Here is a 23770-nt window from a genome sequence, read left to right as displayed (position 1 = left end):
GCAAACACAGAGCAAACCCAGACAAAGTTTTACCAGCTTTCATTTATCTTTTGGTTTGCTGATGAAAATGATCATCATCAAAGAGGATAAGGGCCATTAAAAACCCAATATTCTGCTACAGTGCTTGGTTTATGGCTTCATTTGGCAGCAGTTTTATTTATCAGGTGTGCAGCTTCATTGCATGTCTTATACCAGGTGGTTCAGGAGTTTGTTATCTGCAGGATGCTGTGCTCCTGTTCCAGAATAGATGTACCTGCAACAGGAATTGTTCTGGGGCAAACATTACAGTAGACCTGTTTCGCTAATCTGTTAGCCAGTTTTGGCACTCTCTCCACAGATTTCTGTGAAGACATTACAAAAAAATGTAGATTGAAGATCACACCTTGCATTGCTGACAGCTTTTGCTGAAAATCTACTGTTTTACAAAGCACTACCACATGAAAATAGCTGTACAGTTTTTGCTATTGCCTGCCCTTAGTTAAACCTGACTAAAGTTCTGTGGTACCACTTACGTGATTCATTACGTCACACCTTTGAAGACAGGAAGAACTAAACAGTAATGCTTGGAAATTGCCCTGCTATCTCTTCCACGACACAGCAAAAGCTGACACAGTTGAAAGCTGTAAACATATTCCAACTCACATTTATTCACATTACTGCTTTCACATTGACGTGGTGCAAGATACTGCTCATTTCAGATGGGGCCACAGACAAGCCCCAGTAAACTCTTGATATCTTTTAGACCATGAATTAATACTGTACTCAGAACATTAATAAATACTTGAAAAGTCTGTAAATGACCTACGTTGAACTTTTCTGTAAAAGTAGTTACCTCATTTAAATTGATTTATTTCTATGTCAAAATACATTACACCATGAAGTGATGGATATAACTGTTCTGACAAATTGTGTGCACCTGATATGATCTTTATCACTGCTGTAAGTCTGCATAAGTTTGGGATTGAGCAGAAAGTGATGAGCATTCTGCAGAGCCAATAACAATTTGATCTTAAGGTGCTCATTTTGCCCTCATTGGAAGCACAGCAGCACTTCCCAGCGAGATCAATGGTGTTCAATGATCTGATGCTCCAGCAATGCCTCAGTCCAGGGTGAAATGCAGGACACTTCAGTCTCAGCCCAAGATGAAATGTTGGATGCTTCAAGCTCCTGGGAGCTCTCTGAGCACACTACACCTCCTTGCGTGTGCGTGTGCACACGTGTGTGCGCTGCTCACCATCCCCAGGGAGCAAAGTCCAGCAGCCACGCTCAGCACTGATGTTCCTGACTGAGCCCTTTAGACACAGCCTTCGTGGCAGACGTGGTTGCCATTGATCAGGCTGAAGGTGGCCAGGGAGTGGTTGGTGCTCTTGAGGGAGGTCATCCGTGTGGTGCTCCTGGCCATGCTGTGCGAGCGGATGAGCAGGCGGGCCCTGCAGCACAGCAGCTGGTTGTTGAACTGCTTCCGAAAGCTCTTGCTGAGCAAGTAGAGAGCAAAGGGGTTGACACAAGAGTTAGTGAACGCCAGGATCCGAGCACAGATGCTGGCAACGAAGTGCAGCACGGAGGTGTCCACCTCGGAGTAGTGGTAGGAGCGGTACAAGTAGATGATGTGCGTGGGCAGCCAGCAGAAGGCAAAGAGGCACACGAAGACCAGCACGGTCCTGGCCAGGCGCTTACGGGACTCAATCTGCACCAAGAAACAGAAACACAGGTTAGCTGCTGTTCCTAGCTCACACCAGGGGCTGACTATTTATGCCAGTGCTGCAGCTTTCTAGCTAACATATGGCAGGTCCAGAGCAGGGAAATCTGGACTGCAGGTGAACAGTCAAGAGCTCTCCTTGTCTCTCCTCAACCCCTTTCCCTTATAAACAAATAATTCTGAAAATTTATTACATAAGAAGCAGTCTTTTCTTTCCTGCTTAGAGATTAAATTCCAATGGCTTTTCACTTTGCAAAATCCCAACAAAAGTGTGGACAATCTACATTAGTTATCCACACATAATATATACAATCATACATAATTTTAATAAATTACCTTATTATTATTACTATTATTATAATTAATTATCGTGTAGGAGTCTGGGATATTTCAGAGCTCACAAGCAGGACATTCTGCCATGGGGCCATGTGGTGTATGTACACAAAAGTGCTGTCAACAGCTCACAGCCCTTTGAGACCAAGTGCAGCACTCAGAGTCTGAAGCAGATGGAGAAACAGAAAGGATATTCTGTACTTGGAGGAACACCAAGGCAGCAGCGAGGTGGACCCTTCAGCTGAAAGCACTGGAGCCACCAGGAGAGAGCTTCAGGTGGTGAATAGATGGATGGCCACCTCATGGCATAATCTGAGCTTTGTCAGGGAAAGGTGCTTTCACAAAACCAGCTAGCATGCAGTATAACCTTCATACAGACCGGCCACACTTTTGTTTTACTTACTTCTACAGGCTTGGAGTCAGCCCAAAAGTATTGCTTAACTGAGGGGAACTGAGGTAAACCATACCTTGTCTTTTGTCCACAAGTGCTGCACATTAAGATAACAAAGCCACTGAAAAACACATCTCTCTTCCTAATGAATGCAAAAGCTGTGAAGGAGGTTGCCCAAAGTGAGAGGACAGACGGAGTTGCCCAGAAAAGCTTGCCAAAATGCACTGCTCCCTGGGAGAGGCTGTGCAGCCAGAGTTTGCAGGATTGAAAAATGTAACACTGCTGACCTTTTAGGGCTCTCCAGTGTTCTCCTAGGTTGTAATCCCACTAATGCTCCCCAGACACTCCTAGGAAATTAGCTGCATCCCACTTCTTGTACTTAAGTAGGATGTGGATGGCCTGCAGCTGGTCCTAGCCTCAGCCCTGCTTGCCCTTGCTCCTACCCCAGTGCAGCCACAGCACCTGGCCAGGCTCCCAGGACACTGCCCCATCCTCACTCTGCTGCCAAGCTCCACAGGTAAATCAGAAACTGAGCATCTCACACAGGATGATCCATTCTCTGGACAGCTGCAAGCAGGAATCAGGCACGAGAGACATGGCAAGCCCATTTTGACTTTATTTCGTGCCCCTTTAATTGCACTGACTAAAAATCAGGCATTGAGCTCAGGAAGGACTGACATGCATCAGGTGATAATGTCTCCAGTGAGAAGGCTGAAAATTAAATCCTTTGAGAAGGGCTCTCCTTGGCTAAACCATATATTCTTTCAAAATGTATTCTTAATTTGATATAGGGCTATTGAGGCCACATCTGCACTATAAAGAAAGGAAGCAATGCAATAAAGAAATCGATACCAGTTATCTCAGATGGAGACATATAGCCCTTGAATGCACTGCAGATGGGAATGATGGACGGAGGGTTCTAGACCAGCCTGGCCTTTTGCTTTCTTTAGAGCTCTCTCCCCAAAACCAAAGGGGAAAGGGCTGCTTGTACTGCTCGCTTTATTGCCACTAATCAAAACAGCCATTGAATCAGCAGAGAAACGGCCTGCAGGGGAAAAGATTTACGCACATTCAGGAGGGAAAAAGGATGAAGATTTCAGGGATTGCACATCATTTGATGGGCAAAACCCAGGTCTTTCCAGCCTTACTGCTTCAGCATAGCACCTGCAGGCTATGTAAGATGATTGTGTTGGCTCAGCCTGAGGTGGAGGTGTCAGCTGGGTGCAATTGAGGGGACAATTGCTCAGCTACCAATGGCTTGTGTCAGTTTAGCGGAGGTTGAAGCACACCTCAGTCAAAAAGAAGAGGTAAGGCAAATAAGATAAATACATCAAGCTAAATAAAACAGGCAAGGCTTTATCCAAGGTTCTTTCTCTGACAAAGCAACTTTGTGAAGTTTTGATTATCTCCCATATCACCCCTTTGCTTCAGTCTGCAAACACTGTATCTGCGCTGCCCCTTCCCCTGCTTCCCCTTCCCAGGCTTTGGCAAGGGTCTCCTGCCATGCTTGCCATGGAAACCACTCTGCCAAAGTCTCTGAACTTACAAACAGGAGGAGACACAGGCTTTAAAAGGCTTTAAATGTTTAGCCATGTATCATGACTTCTTTCATCCATTTAAATTCTTTTAAATCCCCACCTAATCTACTAAAATCAGTGTGACGGACATGATCTGTCACAGTATAAATTTCCCTGTATTCCCTCTCTCCTCCCAGATTCATAGAGGATGGGGATTTTTGAAGAAAGCCAAATCTCTACCTGTTTCCTCACATGCACATTTCCTTCCACGGGGATGTTGTAAGCACTCCGGATCAAATTCTTAGCAATAAAATAATAATACACTGAAATGACAGACAGGGGAATAATATAAAATATGAGAAATGATGCCATTGAGTGAATTTTGGGATGCAGCTCATCTGAATGAGGGTAAGGAGCACAGCTGATAAAGGTTTTATTAGTCTCTTTGTCATGGAAAGGGTGCAGATCTGAAAATACTGCTTCAGGGATGGCAAGCAACATGGATACAATCCAGATTATAGCAGCTCTCACACAAATCTTCATCAGTGCATGCGAGGCTTGGATCTCCATCGGCCTTACTATAGCTTTATACCTAAAAAAACAAACAAAAAAAAAAGGAAATAGCTTATTGACCTCAACATTTAAGCATAGTATTCCTGCTTTTCCCTTCCATTCAGAAATAAAAACACAAACAAAATCATTCTTTACTCAAGACCGGATTTTTTTCTGGTGTTTTTAATTTCAGTATTTTCAATAGATTTCTCAATTTAAACCAGAGCCACCTGTCAGCAGTTCATTCAGTTTCATGTGTATTGATTATGAGTTCATTTAACTTGTAATTGACCTGACAAAGCCCAGGGCTCTGTGACATTCTCATGCTAATTAGTATTAATGACATTAATATGCATCCAAATAGCATTAAGACAGGAAGTGCAATTATACACTTCTCTTCAAAAGTGTACAGCAGCTTACACCCCTTCACAGAATAGTGTTGAAGGAAACTGGGCTGAGATTTTGCCATACTTTTCAAGCTGTGAGAATAGTGGTCTCCTGCAAATCTTATTTATTCTCAAGCTACAAAAAGTATGTTGCCTGCTTAATTGCTGTTTGGTGGTGTAGCTGAGAGTTTTCCCTAACTCAATGCATTCTGGTTAAGCAGCCAGAAATGCTATTCTAGATACGCATAGATATTTTTTTCATGTGAAATTTTGTCTTTCATGATTTCAGCCATTCAGAAAATTTTACTTTAGAATCCAAGAATATCAAAGAATTAAACTTATTTTAAATTGGTGTGGCTAATGAGAGAAGTGGAGAAGGTCTTATCAGAGCTTCATATATGTTGGAGCCTGCTCTGGCAGGATTTGACACTCCAAGCAAGCCACAACTCACATATTCATTTAAAGAACATGGTAGAAGACAAAAAAAAGGTAATTAGGAAGGAGTATCTACAGGTTTCACAAATTAGCCTGGAGGGTACAGTAATTTCACGATTATAAGACGCACTGAGCATAAGCCGCACTTCTGGATTTCAGCAACTTTATGGTTTTTTGTCCATATATAAGCCACACCTGATTATAAGCCGCACGTTACAATACAGAGTGTGATAAAAGGTATCTATTCTATCACCATCTGTTGAGGGTGAGGACAGTGATCCTTATCTCAATGGTAGATAATCTGCTAATGGGCCATCCATTGAAACCAGGCAGGGCATTGTTCTTTATCTTTTCACAACCCATCCTTCCTCCAGCGAGTCATTTTCTGCTAATGGCCCATTGAGTCCCACTGTGGGACTGATAAAATTACTGCATCCCATTGGAAGTTGCTCCAGCCAGAGGGAAGAGCCCAACATTTCTTACCAAGATAAAAACAGAGGTTTTGGGACACTAAGGGAGCCCCTTTCTCCACTGGACTCCAGTGGAAAACGGGATTTCTCCACATCACCACTGGACCTCCGGAGGGAAACTGCACCTTCTACAGGAGCACTGCTCCAACTGAGCCACATCTGTCACTGCAGGAGGATGCAGCCACCATTTAATGGGACTGCCACCAACACCCTGCCTGACGGGGTGTCAGGTTGTACTCTGACTTTGTCAGGGTTTGGAGTTTGTTTCTCTGTAGTACTGTATTTCTATTTTAATTTCCCTAGCAAAGAACTGTTATTCCTAATTTCCATATTTTTGCCTGAAAGCCCCTTGATTTCCAAATTATAATAATTTGGAGAGAGGGGGTTTACATTCTCCATTTCAAAGAGAAGTTCCTGCCTTTCTCAGCAGACACCTGTCCTCCAAACTAAAACAGCAACTTTTTGTTCTTTGTCCATATATAAGCCGCACCTGATTATAAGCTGCACTTTGGGTTCGGACCAAAATTTTAGTCAAAATGGTGCGGCTTATAATCGTGAAATTACTGTAATTATTATAACAGTTACAAACTGTTGGATATTTCTTCCAGGATCTGCCCACTCTGCCCACGGTGCACTTGGCTCCCCTTGGTCACTTCTGCCTGGGTCCTGGGCTGTGCCAGCCCTCTCTGGCATGGCAGGGTGCATCCCATCAGCTGCTCCAGGGTCCATTTCTAATCTCCCCCAGACAGCTGAGCTGGGCACTGGGCTGGGAGCAGAGGCACTGGGGCCCCTCCATCCAGCAGCACAGACACGGACACTCTGAGGACACCCTGTGACCCCCACCTGCCACAGCCTGCATTATCCTAAAGCTCAACATCTGAAAGAGAAGTCCATCAGTCCTGCACTGTTTTACCTGGGCAATTGCTTTACTTGCAGGGTAAGCATGCGTTCAACTTCTGATTATATGCAATATCCTGCTCAGCACACCTAACTTTGCCTCCATGTAGGTATGTATGTGTCTATGTAACTCTGTATGTATTTTAAATACATGCACATATTTATATGCATGTATATTCATGCATACATAGCTACATGCACAGTTAGAAACTTATTTTTATGAAGACTGTATCTAGACATTTTGTCATTTGCAGGTATTTCTTCATACAGATGTCTTGTGCAGAGGACTTTTCCTTTCATGTACTACAAACACTGGGCTCAGTAGTTTGCTGTTTAACCACTTATTTTCCAAGCTCTGCAGCTCTCCTTTTTTCCAGCTGCAGTGGCCAGACACAGTATTTTTAAGGCTTGCTTAGCACCTCTTTAACATGCACTCTGAAAACTGGGTCATACCACAGTGGCGTCATACCACAAAGCACAATCTTCCAGGACCAGATCATAAACTCAGGCAAAGAACGTCACAGCTCTTAAACAAATATGATGCTCTGCCTATTGCAGCCATAAAACAGAAGTGCTAGGCAGATTACTAAAGGAGTGGTATTGAAATAGCACAATTTATAGTCTCATTGACCAGATACAGATTATTGACAGAAACACGAGCTCACTGAAAGTCTTCAGTAAAATTTAAAGAAGAGAAATGCAAAAGGAAATTAATAATATATCAAGGTATTAGCAAATTTAGTTGATTCAAAGGTCTTTCTGCAGATGTTTACTGTATGCTTATCAACATGACATGTTAGCATGATTATTTCAGGGATTGTCTTACAAAACACAAACATTTGAGAGAATATTTTCTAGTATTATGTTCCAGGAACATGAATAAGTTAAAGAATATAGAGAAACTGTTTAATTTTTATTAATGCGAACAGAGTTGGAGGAGCCAGAAAATTACTCCATTTCAAGGTATTGGTACATTTTAATTATAGATGGCATTTAAAAACAATTTAATTTGAACAGAGCATCATTAGAAATGTCTAGGAATGCTCGCACTGACTACTAGGCCTTTAGTGTATTTTTAAAGCCTCCTAAAGCAGATGGAAGAGAAGATGTGAGAGAGGTTTTGTTTGCAAGGGGTTCAGTGTAGACCCACAGGATGGGAGTGAAAGAACAGAAAGATAAAACAGAAGAAACAAAGTTGGAAAATAGATTTTGAAAATATAAATTCTCAGGTGCAGACACACAGGTAGATATTTCAACAGCCTGACAATCAAATAAAATTGTTTTGCTGACTATCTGCATGACTTCCTTGCTGGCGGGTTAATTTAAGCAGAAATCTCTAGTAAACTCTGTTGGTCTCTGAGTATTGACGTGTGATTGATCAGTACTGATCTGGTAGGACTCCCCATCTCCAGTCAGCCTTGCTGATGTGTCAGTGGGTCTCTCCAGTCTGTGTTTCAGCAGCTCCACTCTGGCATGCCAGCTCAGGCTCTGCACAGCAGCTGCAGGGGCTGCTCCTGCTGAGGGCACAGCAGGTGCTGGGCATGAGGAATTGGACCCCCAGGCTGGTGCTTGGGCTGAGACACCACTGATTTTCCTGTTGCTGGTGTTCAGGGTGTGAAAAAGCTGGTTGGCTTCTGAGTGGAGCTCAGAAATGCCTCCACTCCCTCACTTTTTCATACCATTTCCCTGGCAGGGTCAAGTCTGGGTTATATAATTTATTTGGCATTTTCCTCAGAACTTCATCAAGGTAGACTGGATTTGAGTAGCAGTTTGTTCTGCTTTTCAGACGTGTGTTTTCAGTTTGTATGTCAAATAATATTTCAAGCTTTCCATAGCTTTGTCCCCTGCAATTTGTTTTTCAATGAGTTAGCCTGAAGCATGCAACTTTCCCGTATTTAATATCCAGCATGAGAATATTTCGATCCACTTTGAAGGAGACATTGATGAATATACCTACACACCTTAGAGGAGCCATGGACCTCATGGAACTGAGCTTTCATGCAAAGGTCTTATTACGGCTTTAGTTTTAACCTGGGTTGTAACACGGGCTCTGAGATTATGTGTCACATTGCATGCTCAACTGTCTGCAGTACATCTAGAGTGATCTTGGACTGATCACCTCTGCTGCTTGCAATTCAGTCTCTAATTATTGAATTATTATTTGAAATATATATATTCTTTTCAGCTAAACTCCTTTCCTTATCAGCTTTTCAAGAATTTTTTTTTTTTTAAATAGAGGTACAATTCATGCACTGCAACAAAGCAGTTGTTCAAAATATACCTTCTGAAGATTCAGCTGAATAAAACATATGGGCCAAACAGCCCAGATGAAAATGCTGAATGGTTGCTGATCTGGTTGGAAACACAAAAGAAGTGCTGACCTTTACTACTGCTCAGTCTTTGAATTTCTGTGTTCCCACAGGTGAAGCAGCAACCTGCTGTGTCCTGGCAGCTGCCAATGACCTCTCAGCCAGGATGGATCACAGTCTACCTGAAAGAAGCCCTCAAAAGAAATAACTCATGGGGCTATTCTAAGTGTGCTTAATATAGTTGCAGTTCATGAGGCACTGTGAGGATTCCCTGCTAAGGAAATCCTCCCCACACCAGCCACTGTGACTCTGTTGCTGTCCCTTTCTCCAGGTCAATCCAAGCCTCCAAGAGAAAGCTGGTAATTGCATTGCTTCCACCCAGAACACCTGATCACTTCTTAACCTAATCCCAAATCCTTGTGGATTGGCATGAACCCACAGAGCATGTGCATCTCCACTGAATCCCTGAAAGCGTCTTTTGCACATCCCTTAGGATCTCTATTGTGCTCATAGAGTAATTGTTTCTCACAACTGAAACTACTGAAATGACCATAAACCACTAAAATGTGGCACACCCAAGGTCTTTCTGTGGTAAATACTTTTCCCACTGAGGTTACTATGCCAGGGAAACAGGAAAACTGTGTCATTGTTCCTGTGTTAATAATAATGTAACTAATGATAGTATCACCTAATGTACTCTAAAGCTTGGAGTATGCAAACATTGGTTAATACCATCCACTTAGCCCCAAAGCTGCAGCTTCAAATATAAACACAGAAGTAGCTGCAGCATGAAAAAGACAGTTACAGATATATTGTCCAAAGATACCAACCAGAATACGGCCCCAAGTGGATGTCAATGTTCCTGGGTGTAGTTTCTCTATTGGTACAAAAATATTTAATCCATCTTTGTGCTCCTCAGCTGAGCCAAGAAAATACACACCACTTGAAATATAAACAGGCATCGCCTTCAAAGCCACACTGCCCATACATTTGTAAGCATAGAAGGGCTGCAGTTTTGCTCTCTAGGCAAGAAAGGACATTATACACAAAGAGTACAACCTCAGTGCTTCCTTCACAGCTTTTTTCTGTCACCTTCATCCACTTACTTAGGCCTGCTACAACAGCCACAAAAGTTAAATGAAAACAACTAAAGCATGCGGAGGAAAATCAGATGCTTCCCTGGCATTTTAAATTAATTTAGCTCCATATGTCTAAGACTTTGGTTTTGGTTTTTTGGGTTTTTTTTGGGAGAAGTAACTTTATGCTGTGTGGAGAAGCTGGTGCTATAGGCAGCCTCAGCCTGCCCTCCTCCTCTATGACTGCTTTGTATTAATGTCCTTCTCCCTTCCCTTATGTCAGCAAGGAAAGCTAATGTAGATGACCCAGGAATGTAGGGAGAGGAAATGGCTGGAAAAGGCTCTGCCACAGAGTACTGCCCTTTTCTATCTCAGTCCTTCCAAGCACATCCATCTTTCTGCAGCTTAACACTTCCAAGAAATACAAGAGGGAAAAAAGGCCTGCTCAGCCTTCCTCCAGAGTAAAGGGACCCTCCAAAAATGAATTTGCAGGAGTATTTAACTGTCAAGGGAAGTTTCCTCCAAGTAGTATCATCTGTTACTATGCCCTACATAATTTACATAAAAAGATCTGTGCCCCACTCCTGAATTTGTGTGTTTTAAAACCCAAGTGTGTTAAAACCTTTTTAAACAAGAAACCTGTTCAGAAGCCTTGCCCACCCCCGCTTCATTACTGGTCCCACTGTTTAGACTGCATCAGTCTGGGAGGAAGATGTACATATTGCCACTTTTCTCTCTGAAGTGAGAAATCCACTTACAAAGTTTTGAATCTGTTTAAACTGTGCTCTATTTTGAGAAGTTGAACTAATTTTAAACTGAAATTTAAATTAAAAAGCAGGGATTGGCTGGAATGGACTGATGTCTTGCAGAAACAGTCACGTAACTTGCTGAGAAGTGAAAACACTGAGTTCCTCTCAGTGCTAGAAAATGATTGCCTGAAATTGCCATGACTTCCTGTGGTAATGATGGAAGTACTGCCTCTCATACTGTCTCTCATACTTCTGTTCCCACTTGTAACTGATATAGTGAGAAAAGTGCAATTTGCAGTCCCTCTGATCCCAAATCATCTGTTCCCTTTTGTAAGGTTAATGGCACATTGGTCTGGTCCTGGCCTGAGAACAGACTGAACAAAAATCCTTTCATTAAGATTGTGCAATTATGTTCTACGAGCACCACATTATTGTTTTGCCCACATAATATGAAGGATTGACTCAATTACCATGCAAAAAAGCCTCAGGCAACAGAGAAAAATTGATGCTATGGAAAAACTACATAAATGAAGAAGATGGTGTGAAGCTCCACCTGGAAAGCAAAAAAACAGTCTTACTAAATATACCAAGAAATTTATGACAAATGCAATACCAAAAACTTTCTTTATTGTTTCTACCATGTATGTTATGAATATTTATAGCTCTGAAGACAATTCAGTAAATCCACAAAATTGCTAGACTGTCTAACCCATCAACACACACCGACAACCTGTTCTGGGTCTATCTGCTTTCTGCATACTTAGTTAAATTATCATTATTATGCATGATTCTTGAGTGAACATCTGTTATTAAGATCTTCAGTAAATTGCGTATGGGCACAAAGACATCTCTAATGGGCAACACTTAAATACATTGGCAGGTACTGCCTACTTTATCTTTTTATTAATTTAACACTTAAATGAAAAGTAAAGGAGGCATTGATGGAAGCGGCATAGTTCTTACTTTTAAAGCATATGTTAAAAATTCAATCTGTGTACCTGCATACTGCTATGTTATCCTGGAATATGGACAAATAAGAACCTCAGTCTAGGAATGCCTAAATTCAGAATTGAGACAGAGTGTTTTAGAGACCACTGAACTGCACTAAATATTGGGGAAGGAGAGCTTAAACACTAATAATTTGACAGTAAATGCGTTATTACTAATCATAACCATTCACAGCCTAAAATATCTCAGAAATTAACTATACATATGAAAAACAATGGATTAAAAGGTTACTGCAGGAAATAGTGTGAGTCCTATGGACATCAGAAAACCCCCTTTACACCCAGGGTAGTTATTCCCAGAAGGGGACCTTCAGCCTCATGCCAAGTGAAAGATGTCAGTGGGGCCAGCTTCACGGTTCCTCGTGAACAAATGTGAGAGCCACTGTCTGAAGCAGGGCTGGGACCCATTCATTGACAGAACCACAGAATATGCTGAGTTGGAAGGGACTCACAAGGATCATTGAGTCCAACTCCTGGTCCTGCACAGGACACCCTAAGAGTCACACCATGTGCCTGAGAGCATTGTCCAAATACCTCTGGAGCTCTTTCAGGCTCAGTGCTGTGACCACTTCCCTGGGGAGCCTGTCCCAGTGCCCACCCACCCTCTGGGTGAAAAAAACCTTTTCCTGATATCCAACCTAAACCTCCCCTGACACAGCTTCAGGTCCTGTCCCTGTCACCACAGTGAGGAGATCAGTGCTTGCCCCTCTTCTTCCCCTCATGAGGATGTTGTAACTGCAGTGAGGTCTCCCCTCCAGGCTGAACAGACCAAGTGACCTCAGAGGCTCCTCACATGGCCTCATCTCCAGACCCTTCACCATCTTTGTTGCCCTCCTCTGGATGCTCTGCAATAGTTTAATATCTTTCTTACATTGTGGTGCCCCAAACTGCCCCCAGCACTCGAGGTGAGGCCACCCCAGCTCAGAGCAGAGCAGGACAATCCCCTCCCTTGTCCAGCTGTCCATGCTGTGCCTGATGCCCCCCCAGACACAGTTTGGAAATATCATTTAATTTCAAAACCAGCGAGATCCCACACAGCTCTCCAGCCCCAGCACACATTCCTATGAGCTTAGTGCCTGGCTACAGCCAGAGGGATGTGCCTGCTCGTGCCATGTGGCACCAGAACACACGCAGGTGTTGGGGTTGCCTTGTGGTGAGCATCTGGAGTGCAGCTGGGAGAACTGGTGCTGACACCGGGGCCACCAGGCATGGGAAGGAGCAAGCCCCAGGGATGCTTTCCATCCAAGGCTTTACTGCCTCAGCCCAAGTCTCCAGGGATGTCAGCAGCCTGGGAGTGGGAGATCTACATGCCTGAGGATTGAACTGAGACCAGGACAACTAAAGCTGTGACTTCAGACATGGACCCTTGCCTTATTTCTGCTGAAAGCACTACCTTTGATGCATTCAGACAGAATCACTGAGCAATCTAAACAGGTGGCATAACTGCTGGGTATCCCACAGAGCCAGTTATAGAAATGCATTAGAGTTTCTAAAAATGGCAGTTTCTCAACAGAAAAAGTCCTGCCCGTGAAGTACAATAAATCAATATTATACCTTGTTTTGACAGAGAAAGAAGAGCTCATCATTGACCTAAAAATTAGCATTTCCATAAGCTATAGCAGCTGTGGTGTGCTCATATTAATTTTGTGGAAATAGAATAAAAAGCTATATATATTTAGAACCAAGGCCAGGTTGGATGAGGCTTTGGGCGTCCTAGTCTACTGGAAGGTGTTCCTGCCCACTTCTGGGGAGTTGGGAGTAGATGGTCATTATGGTGTCTTCCAACCCAAACCACTCTATGATTCTATGATTCTGTTAACTTTAGAGAAGCAGATTTCCTAAAGCTAAAAGCATCTTCCAAATCAACTGACTGAGAACATAAATCTAAAGGGGCATCACTAGCTATGTATTAGTTGCTGACTTCCAGCCTGCTCCCTTGTCTCCCTCCTTACCATGAAAAAAGCACGGCAAAAAGCTGCCCTGTATAACAGAAAAGGAGGAGTCATGCTAAAACCTCTAAGAAGTAATTACAGAAATCAATATGCAACAGATGGGAAAAAAAAGCGAAAGTAAATGATAGCAAGTATTGGAGTTTTAAAATGTTGGTGACTGATAAGGGAGCTGAAGGAGCCAACAAATTATCAAAGGTCACTCTGTAACAGACAAATGTGCATTTTTAAATACATCAGGAATAAAAAAAATCAGTAAGTTGGGCATACACATAAATAGTGAAGATATGAACAATGATGAGACGAAGTGAAAAGCAATAATTCAATTGTTGTCTTCAGGACCAAATGAGCAGGAGATGTATGTGGTTCTATACCATGTGTGCAGTACTACAGATGTAGCAAAAAACTTGTGAGCTGTATTAGAGAAGATGTGAGCCAACATCTGCTAATACAAACGAATTTCCCACCAACAGGCCTAATAATTTACACCTAGGAGTACTAAAGGAACCAGCTGAGGAACAGCTGGTGCTAATTTTTTTACAAATCTTGAAAAAGTGGTGAATTTCCTCAGAAGTGGAGAACTGGCTTCAAGTATGTGATATTCAGAAAAGCTGGATGGTGTGACCAAGAAAATTGCAAATATTTGTACTGCCCAAGGCCAGTTGTAGTGGGAATAAGAGATAGGTTAATCCTGTTAACAGGTGATAATATACCTGTCTTGTTTAACACACAGCAGATACCGGGGGTTTTTGTCTTGTCACAACATGATAGGGTATGTAAATAGGATGTGGGCCATGCTGGTGCACAGAGGAGCTGCAGCTTTTGTGGGCATGTTGGCACATGTACACATGTACATATGTGAACCAGGGTACATGTGGTCCTCCCTCTCCTATCCATGCAATTCGTTTCTCACTCCCACAGGAAAAGGGTTAAAATTAGGCCTCCTGGTCTGGAAAAGGGTTGTTCCATGTGAGGACCCTGAGCCCCATGCTTCCCTAGCAGAGCATTGAGCATGTTGGTAGAAAGCAGTGTGTGGAACCATTCATAGCCTGGGTCCTGGGAACTTTCTCCAGCTGCAGTGTTATTTATTGTGTGTATCACCTGCCTTGAGCAGGCTATAAAACCTTTGCTGGAAAAGTTTGCAGATGACACAGTGGCTAACCAGACTGAGAATGTTTTAGAGTCATTGGGGTAAATGGCCATAGTCCAAAATAAACCATTTGAACTCAGTTAAGTATAAAATAGTAAATGCAGGAGCCAAGTGAACAGGAGATGCAAGAAATTAGTACTCTGTTAAGGAAAGAAGAGACAAAAGGCGACATGAGAGTGACTCTTCTGCATGTGACAAAATGACATATCCTGTGAGATTCTCATCATGTCATGGCTTTAGTGTAATTTAATATAAAGCTAAGCCAGTTATATGATGTTTAAGTCTTTTCTGTGGTTTCAGTAAACATAGATGTGATAAGAGATCATCACCACTGTATGAACCTTCAGCAGCATGTAGAGGCTGAACAATCTACTGCTAATCCTAATTAATTATCTAATCCTTGACTGCTCCAATCATAGAGTCACAGAATAGCTTTTTTAGGAGGGGACCTTTAAAGGATCAACAAGCCCAACCCCCCTGCAATAAGCAAAGACATCTTCAATTAAGTCAGCCTGCTCAAAGACCCATCCAAACTGGCCTTGAACACTTTGAGAGGTGAGGTATTCACCACTTCTCTGGGCAAGCTCCCTCCAGTGCCTCACAACCCTCATCATAAAAAAATTTCTTCCTTATGTGTAACTTATGTGAAACCCCTGTCTTTCAGTTTAAAACCATTGCTCCTTCTCCACTGCAGGCCTTGGTAAGAAGTCCCTCTCTGTCTTTCTTATAAACCCCTGTAAGTATTGAAAGGCTGCAAGAAGGTGTCCCCAGAACCTTTCTTCTCCAGGGTGAACAACCCCAACTCTCTGAGCCTTTCAGGTTTGCTGTGAATTAGGTTATTATGCAGTGGTTAGAGGTCAGACAAATTTCAATTTGAAACATGACATGAGTTCTAATGAGAGGGTAGCAGAATGCCAGACACACAAGAGGTGACAGAGTGATATATGCTCCTTTAGTCTGAATACTCAGAAAGCAGCCTCATGTCACTGGAAAGATTTTTTTTTAGTCCAAATCCTATGAGATATTCAGTAGCCTCTGTGCACAGGTGTGGGCAAGAAATACTGCTGAGCTGATGGTATCTCCCAGCCCTACATCCACATCTCTGGTTCTTCCAGCTCATTTGAACATTCATGTCTAAATCTCATGCTTCAGGGTTGCCTGAAGGTGTGAAGAAACTTATTTTTCTCTCAGGGTGTCACGCTACTGTTTTCTGTCCTGCCTTCCTAGAAAGCTGCAGAGACTGACTGTGGACAGAGGGCAAGTGAGGACGGGACGGGAAGAGCTCTGACAATCTCCCTTTGATTGCCCACAGTTTTCTGCAGCCCATTAAACTGATCACTACCCTGGCATCGGGAGGGGAGTTCTGCAAGGCATCTCCAGCTTTCTGCTTTTCTCTACAGCAGAGCACTTGGCTTGCTGCTGGGATGCCTTCAGGTGCCTCAGCACTGTGAGAAGCCCATGGACTGTCCCCGATTTCTGCCCCATGGCTCAGGGATTTTAAAGCCCTTGCTCTGCCTGAGATCCTACACAGCAGACACTGTGTGGGTGTCCTGGATTGTATGGGATGAGGTGGGCACCTGGGGGTCAAACTGCTGAAAAACAAAGTGAGCAGACCCCATAGGGACAGTGGTGAACCGGCTTTTCAAAACAAAGGAAAACAGGTTATTGCAAGGGTCGTCTCTGAGCAAAGCAGTTACTGGATGCTTCACAGTATGGTTGTGCCTGCTTCTACTTTTACAGCTCAGCTACCTCCTACTCTTCTCAGCCAGGCTGTTGTCCACATCTGAACATCAAATAGTAAGGCATGAAGTGATGGGTCCACCCTAAGCTCATCTCCCTGCAGTGATGGTGAAATCCCAGCCCACTGCTGGGACACACAGCCAGCAAATTCTCTGCAGCTGGCTGCTCTCCTTAATGACAGTGTGTACAGCACCTCATACTATGAGACCATGACAACTGATTGAGGGTTTCAGGTTTTACTGAAATGTAAACAATAGGTAATCTGACTTTTCTTCCTTGTGATTGCTTAAATATTGACAGTCTCCAGCACATTAGCACTGACTCTAAACTCAGATTTCCATCCCACTGCTATTAATGGGAACTCTAATCTTCCTGGTTGTAGAAATGCATCTATTGTGTTTTGGCCATCTGCTCTGGTCAATCAAGACATTCAGAAAGTTTGCGTTGTTTGATCAGTCGCTCTTGGTGCAGATGGATTCAGGGGCTGAGGAAATGAGAGCTAAAACTAAGGGTGTAAAGGGTGTTTATATTATATTGACACAGTGGCCAGCAACCAGGATCTAAGACTCTTGTACATCAGCTGAAGGAGATATGTGAATATCACCCTGCATCCATCAGCACGTGAAGGGCAGCAGCACAGACACCCAGCCAGTGGCAAAGGTGGAGATAGAGCTGACTGATGCTTCAGTGCAGGGGAAGGCTTTGGGCTGGGCCCCAAAGTCCCTCCAGTTTTCTTCTCTGGCTTGGAAGGACCAATGTTTTGGTTGAGATCATGAGATTTTATCAGTGGATCCAAACTCTCCATGTGGGGTATCATTCTGTCAACTTGCATTGACTGGGTTAGAAGCTGCTTTGGTCGTTCAAGAATGGCTTTCTCTGCCACCTGCTCAAACCCTCTTGGGGCTGCACAGTAAATTATAGCACAAGTAAAATGCTCCAAAATAGTGCCTTAGTTACCTGAAGGTGTTTCATTAATACTGTGACTAGAATGCCAAAAATATATTCTTAACTGCTGTGGACTTGGCACTTTACATCTGATAGTGTTTTAAAAAAAAAGTGTCATTATGTAAATCAACTCAACGCAAATTTGGGTTGACTTTTCATAGCTTTTTATTAGGGTGGCATGCTTCCCTTAGTCCTCTGGTGGAGATATAAACCAGTGACTGTAAAGTAAAATAAATGAACTGGCACACAGAATATTACACCTCCTGTAGTATTGTAGGTAATATTAATAGCAGGGGCTGGAGACATCTAAATCACAGAAGAGATGAGTCCACTAAACAAAGTTTAAAAGTTTGCATGTTTAAAAGTGTGTTGGTAGACATTCTGGATTTGTTTATTTTCTTTCACTGCTGCTTTTTTTAGAAGTGTTGTTTGAAAGTTTAATTTCTTAGATAAACAAACTGTCACATGAGTTCAGAGGAGCATTGAAAGTTGTGTTCGTGGCGCATTCCAAGGGACCCAGCAGAGCTGGGAGCCCTGCAGCATTCCTGCATCCATCCCTGCACCCAAGGCACTGAGGTCAACATTTTCAAATACATCCTCATTTCAGGTGTCCCACATGACTGCATCCCTGCTGTCTGCAGCTGGTTTTACCACCGTAAGTCACCTAATCTCCCTGTAATGTCACTCCACATATCTCACTACACTGTCACTCTCACCACAGGACTGAAGGCAGCTCTGGCTGCCAGGCGTGCTGCAGTTTTCCAATACTAGAATCCGCCTAATCCAAGGTACTTAAAGTAAAGATGCTGCTTGTAAACTCCAATTACATTTTAGACTTTCTCTGCTGTGTGCTTGTAAAAACAGCATTGCTTCAGGAAGGTTTCACTGCTTGAGCACCAGGACATTTAGATCTTTTACGATGTCAGCCTAACAGCGAGGAGCTATGATCAATGCTTGACAGCCTGGTTAATTCAAATGCAAATGTATATACCCTGTCAGTCACGGGAGAAAGCCAATTAAATAAAGACTTCTCCCATGACATGGGCAATTAAGTAGTTGCTTTTCCTATTGCTGTGCAAAGATTTTCCTTAATTTCCTGTCCCTTGCTGAGGCAGCCTTGGCTTTTCTGCCTGGGCTAGAAGCCCAAGTGTCACTGCTCTCACAGGTGCCTCTGTACCCCTTATCCTTGCACTGGAGAAGGAGGAGGAGAAGAAGGAGGAGGTGGGCAATACCCAAACTCCCATTTTTGTCTGGGATAAACTAAGCAGTAGCTGAAGAAACCACTGGATCGACAATTCAGAGCAGCAGGGCAGACAGATGTCCTTCCCCTACCAACCTCATTTACAGTGTTTCTAAAACACACAAACATCACACACACACATGGACTGCTTGTTTCTTCACTCTTGTATACTCAGCACTGGCGCCTTATCACTCGTGGAAGGTGGCTGGAAGCACAGGACATGCCTTAACCCTCTCCTGGCTGCTCTGAAAAATTGACAGGCAGGAAAACAGTTGTCCTCTGACAGCTCCCACTGCTCCTGCAAATGCAGCCAGACAGATGCAAGCGCTGTGCAGTCAGTGGAGCTGTCCCAAAGGAAACAAATTTGCAATATTGTTAACTCTTTCTTGCCCCTTCTTACATATTTTCTGAAAAAATAATGAAATCTGAAGGAAAGCTCATGATTGTACGCAAACCCATTCTAAGCACCCAGGGACGCTCTGGCTGCCCCTTCCTGCTCAAACCTGTGCAGGCATGCTCAGCTGTGTCCATATGTACACAGAGCATTTGCAGGCTCCCATGCAGGAAAAGCTGAGGTCAGCAGTTTGTCCCTTGTTTCTCCTTGAGAAGTCTGCAAGCAAACAGTCAATCCTCTGGACAGCCTCTCGTTCTGGTGGTCAAACCACTGAGTAGCTTTTGGTGCTCTCTGCTGGAGGCTGGCACTCAGCCAAGTGCTTGCAGTCACTGGCAGATGAGAGATTCCTAACACGGGGCAAGGTGGAAAGAATAAAAGTATACCCCAAGAAGGCATATACCCATGCACTGATGATGTGAGTGCAAAAACTTACTGAAACTTGACCCCTTGTTTTCAGAAGGTGATCTCACACAGCCAGGATGATTTGTACCATCATTGTAATGTAGCATAAGTGTCTCACACACTCTCACATACTCTATCTGCCCATCACACCTACCCACTGCCTTTCACCTTGCGTTTCTGTGGTCATGTCCCTGGAAATGACCCTCTTGTATCACACTCCAATGCTTTTCTTTACACATCAGACTTCTGTTCCCTGGGACATCTCTCTAGGCATCTCCACGATATGTTCAGTAATGCCAGCAGTTGTTTCCATTTGCTTTCACCAATGGAAGGATGCTGAAACCAAGAGGGTTTTATGATAATTTTTTGCAGATGATGAATTATAGACAGAAGGTCTGAGTACACTGACAAAGTTTCCCTTTTCTTGGAGACAGTGCCATGTAATGCTGTTCAGAACAGGAGGTTTAGGAGGCTTTTCTCTCACATGGTCTATAGCTTAGATTAATGAGAACAGAGACATTCACATGCCTCATGTGAGCACCTCAGGTAGGATTCACATCACTCAACATTAATCATCTCACCACCACTCCCCCTTCTTCTGTTTCCCTTCATGCACTGCCATGTCTGTCATCAGAAATGGGTGTTCAAGAAACCACCCCCCGATAGGCTCAGCATCTCACTGCAGCAGGGTGTTGGGCTTCCAGACCCTCCACAGCCCCCAGCCAGCATCACCATGCTGGATCACATTCAACTCACATTTTGGAAGTTTTCCCTTTACATTTTAAGGTTCTTTCCCTAGTGATTCTGACACGATTAATACTAGGGTCTGGAGTTCAGGGTGACAGCTTTAAGGAAATAGACTAATGGGCTGTGAGTTGACAAAATATAGACTGTATGATTTTATAACAAAATTAGCCCAGCACAGCTGTTAATTTATCAAAATAGAAAGTTCAGCAAACTTAATAGATAAGGGACACTTGTGTTTCAATGCACAGCATATTAGATTCATAAACCTAACAAAGTTACAAGTTTCATTATCTCCTTCTGCAATGGACCACAGATGCATTAGTAGAAGGTAAAATGATCCCTTGGAAATGGAAACACTTGATCATCAGTGCAGCATGATGGTTAACAGGTTCCTGATAAAGCTGAAGTTCAGAACTTGAAGTCACCAAACCCAAACCTTGGCACAGCTGCTGTTTTCTGTTCTGTTCTATCACTTCAGGCAAAAAGTGCTATTGATGTGCTGCTCAGTAAAAGCATTTGCAATGTTTATGCAACATGTGATCAGATAGCAATAAATATCTCTAGCATAAACTTCTTTACAATGCATTTTTCCTTTCCTTACACCCCTTAAAACAACTTACATTACAGCTTTAGAAAGATGTATTTTCCTGGAGAGATAGTTATTGTTTTCCCAGCATTTTCTTCAGAGCAGTCAGAGGGGATCCAGACACCACATCAAACTCAGGAGCAAAAGTGCATGTGGTCTTCCACTAGTGCAGTTTTCCTATCTTCACAGCACTTTAAAGCATATTGCTTTAAGACTTTTATCTACACATAGGTCTGTTTGTCATCTGGTAGTGGGACAGACAGTGCTATTTTTATATATCCCAACATGGAGGAGAGGACAAACATATTGACTATTCTGTCTGAAACACTGAGGAGTTATCTGCTTTCGTTGAAACTGCAAAAAGTATATTGAAATATGTGTGTGAACTACATTGAAATATGAACAAAAGTAGTCTGATGTTTTAGAGCAGCTTAGCAAGAGACAGTGGCATGCAAGAGTCTACCCAAAGCAAATCTAGTTTCAACTATTTGTAAGCAAGGATACAATCCCCATGTCTTTTTTGTTCACAACAAAACTGAAATAATTTTTCACTCAGTACTTCTGTGTCACTTCAGCATGGTGACAATGTATTCCTGAATCTCTTTTGGAAGAATTCAGAAAATAAACCAGCATATTTTCTACACATTATTTTTTACTCAACATTATTGGAAAATGAAGTTTCTCAACCAACAGCACAGATCAGTTTTGACTGGATAAGGGGCAAACTGTTTAACCAAGGGAAATACACTGGCTATGGCAACTGTGATTCCTGGCAAGCTCATTTGAATATTTGAAAAATATTTCATTAAATATTGCTTCACATATTATTAACTTTAAGGAAGTAGGCCACTAGAAAAAATTGATTCTCGCTGCATTTTGAATTGCTGCTCCAGTGCCTTCACACTTCATGAAGTATGGATCAATTATCTTTTTGGCAAAAATGAACATGCTATCTTTTAACAGAGCTTCATTAATGGCATTTTCTGTCTCTGGTCTTTAGCTTGTTCTGCTCTTGTCTCTCTTTGAATTAATGTAGCCTATTAGCTAAATTGCACAAACATTTCGTTTAGAAAAAGTATCCTGTGTTCAGTCTGCATCCTCCTCCTGTATGCTAATATCCACCAGAAATCACCTGAAGTGATTCTTCTTCCCTCACTGCATTAAAAAGAAACATTTTACCTGAAAATACTAATTTATAATTGTGCATTTCATGGAGTCATAATTCTGCTGGCTTCTTTTTAAGGCAACAGCATCCAAGCTTACCTGTCAGCTGAGAGAGCAGTGAGAGTAAAGACTGACACCCCTACAGAGGTGAGCTGTATGAAGGGGATAAGTTTGCATCCAGTTCTGCCGAACAGCCACTCGTCAGCTAGGTACCTGCTGGCATCCACAGGCACACAAGTCACTAAAAGCAGCAGGTCTCCCAGGGCCAAACTGGAAATGAACAAATTAGGGACATTTCGCATGGATTTCACAGTACAGAAGATCTTAATCAAAGTGATATTGCCGATCAGACCTATCAGAATGATGATCCCATAGATCGTGGGGATGGCGTAGAGGAACGCTGGGTAAAACCAGTCTTCCCCAAGGAGGGAGACGTTTGCACTCTGGTTGACAGAGATGTTATAGAAAATGAAGTTATCTGTTTCTAGGTCTAGCAGAAGGCACTCTCCAGATGCCATCGTCCTACTTTGCTCTTCTTGGAAAACAGCTTTCTTCTTGAAAGTCCTCAAATTCCTCAAATTAATTTCTTGCTTTAATTTTTGCTGCTCCTTGCTGGCTTTAAAGAGAAGAGTTTAAAAGTCATATTACTTTGTGACACATCTTGTCAATAACCAAACCAAAAAGCACCTGCAGCTTTCTCCACAGTCTGTTTCCATAAGGTGAAAGGAGAACATGTTTTAGCATGGTTTGAATTGTGAAACTTGCCTTTTCCTTCTTGACTTCTCTTGCTGTCAAGTATTCCTCAGCTCTGGAAGACCAATTATCAAATTCAAAGCCCAGCAAGTGGCAGGCATTTTCGCAAACGGGGCTCGTTAAACTCCCAGCTTCAGGTCTGCCCGGCAGCTCCGAGTCCGAAAGCAGGGAGTTACAGAAAGCACGAACTTTCGGGAGTTGCTGCCACGCTGCATTGCCAATCTCTCCCGCTTTCCGTGCCTGCCCTCGCCAGCCGGATTTAAAGCGAGGGGGGAAAGCGGGGCTCGGCTGGCAGCTCGGATCCTATAGGCAGGATGTTCTGGACGTCAGTCCTTGCGCTGCTTCCCACGGGCTGCGCGGGCTGCCGGCGGCGTCTCGGGAGCGCCGGGGAGAGCTCAGAAATAGCCGGGGAGAGCCGGGGAGGGCTCAGAGAGCAACAGGGAGGGCTCAGAGATAGCCGGGGAGAGCCGGGGAGGGCTCAGAGAGCACCGGGGAGGGCTCAGAAATAGCCGGGGAGAGCTCAGAAATAGCCGGGGAGAGCTCAGAAATAGCCGGGGAGAGCCGGGAGGGCTCAGAGATAGCCGGGGAGACCCGGGGAGGGCTCACAGAGCACCGGGGAGGGCTCAGAAATAGCCGGGGAGAGCTCAGAAATAGCCGGGGAGAGCCGGGGAGGGCTCAGAGAGCAACAGGGAGGGCTCAGAGATAGCCGGGGAGCGCTCGGGGAGGGCTCAGGGAGCGCTCGGGGAGCACCGGGGAGCGCTCGGGGGGCACCGGGGAGAGCTCAGAGCGCACCGGGAACGCTCGAGGGGCACCGAGGAGGGCTCAGGGAGCACCGGGGAGGGCTCAGAGCCCACAGGGAGCACCGGGGAGCCCCGGGGA

The 23770-nt window shown here is 43.6% G+C and overlaps 1 protein-coding gene across 2 annotated transcripts; it reads right to left on the bottom strand.

The window, feature by feature from the left end:
- Positions 1-616: 616 nt before the first annotated feature.
- On the bottom strand, positions 617-23401 carry GRPR (gastrin releasing peptide receptor). 2 transcript variants are annotated; one of them, XM_033053087.2, is made up of 4 exons: positions 22238-22315; positions 11285-11367; positions 4181-4532; positions 617-1687 (listed from the first exon to the last, which is right to left on the bottom strand). In XM_033053087.2, the coding sequence occupies exons 3-4, from the start codon at positions 4508-4510 to the stop codon at positions 1295-1297; spliced, it is 723 nt and encodes a 240-aa protein (XP_032908978.1). In that variant the 5' UTR covers positions 4511-4532; positions 11285-11367; positions 22238-22315; the 3' UTR covers positions 617-1294. The 2 variants fall into 2 exon arrangements, with proteins under 2 accessions (XP_032908978.1, XP_032908977.1); XM_033053086.2 differs by lacking the exon at positions 11285-11367 and having other exon boundaries at positions 22238-23401.
- Between the last annotated feature and the right edge of the window lie 369 nt (positions 23402-23770).

Source organism: Catharus ustulatus, chromosome 2 (genome assembly GCF_009819885.2).
Source record: "Catharus ustulatus isolate bCatUst1 chromosome 2, bCatUst1.pri.v2, whole genome shotgun sequence".
NCBI lineage: Eukaryota > Metazoa > Chordata > Aves > Passeriformes > Turdidae > Catharus > Catharus ustulatus.
The sequence above is the reverse complement of the archived record's forward strand: the minus strand, read 5'-3'. Positions and strand labels throughout refer to the sequence as shown.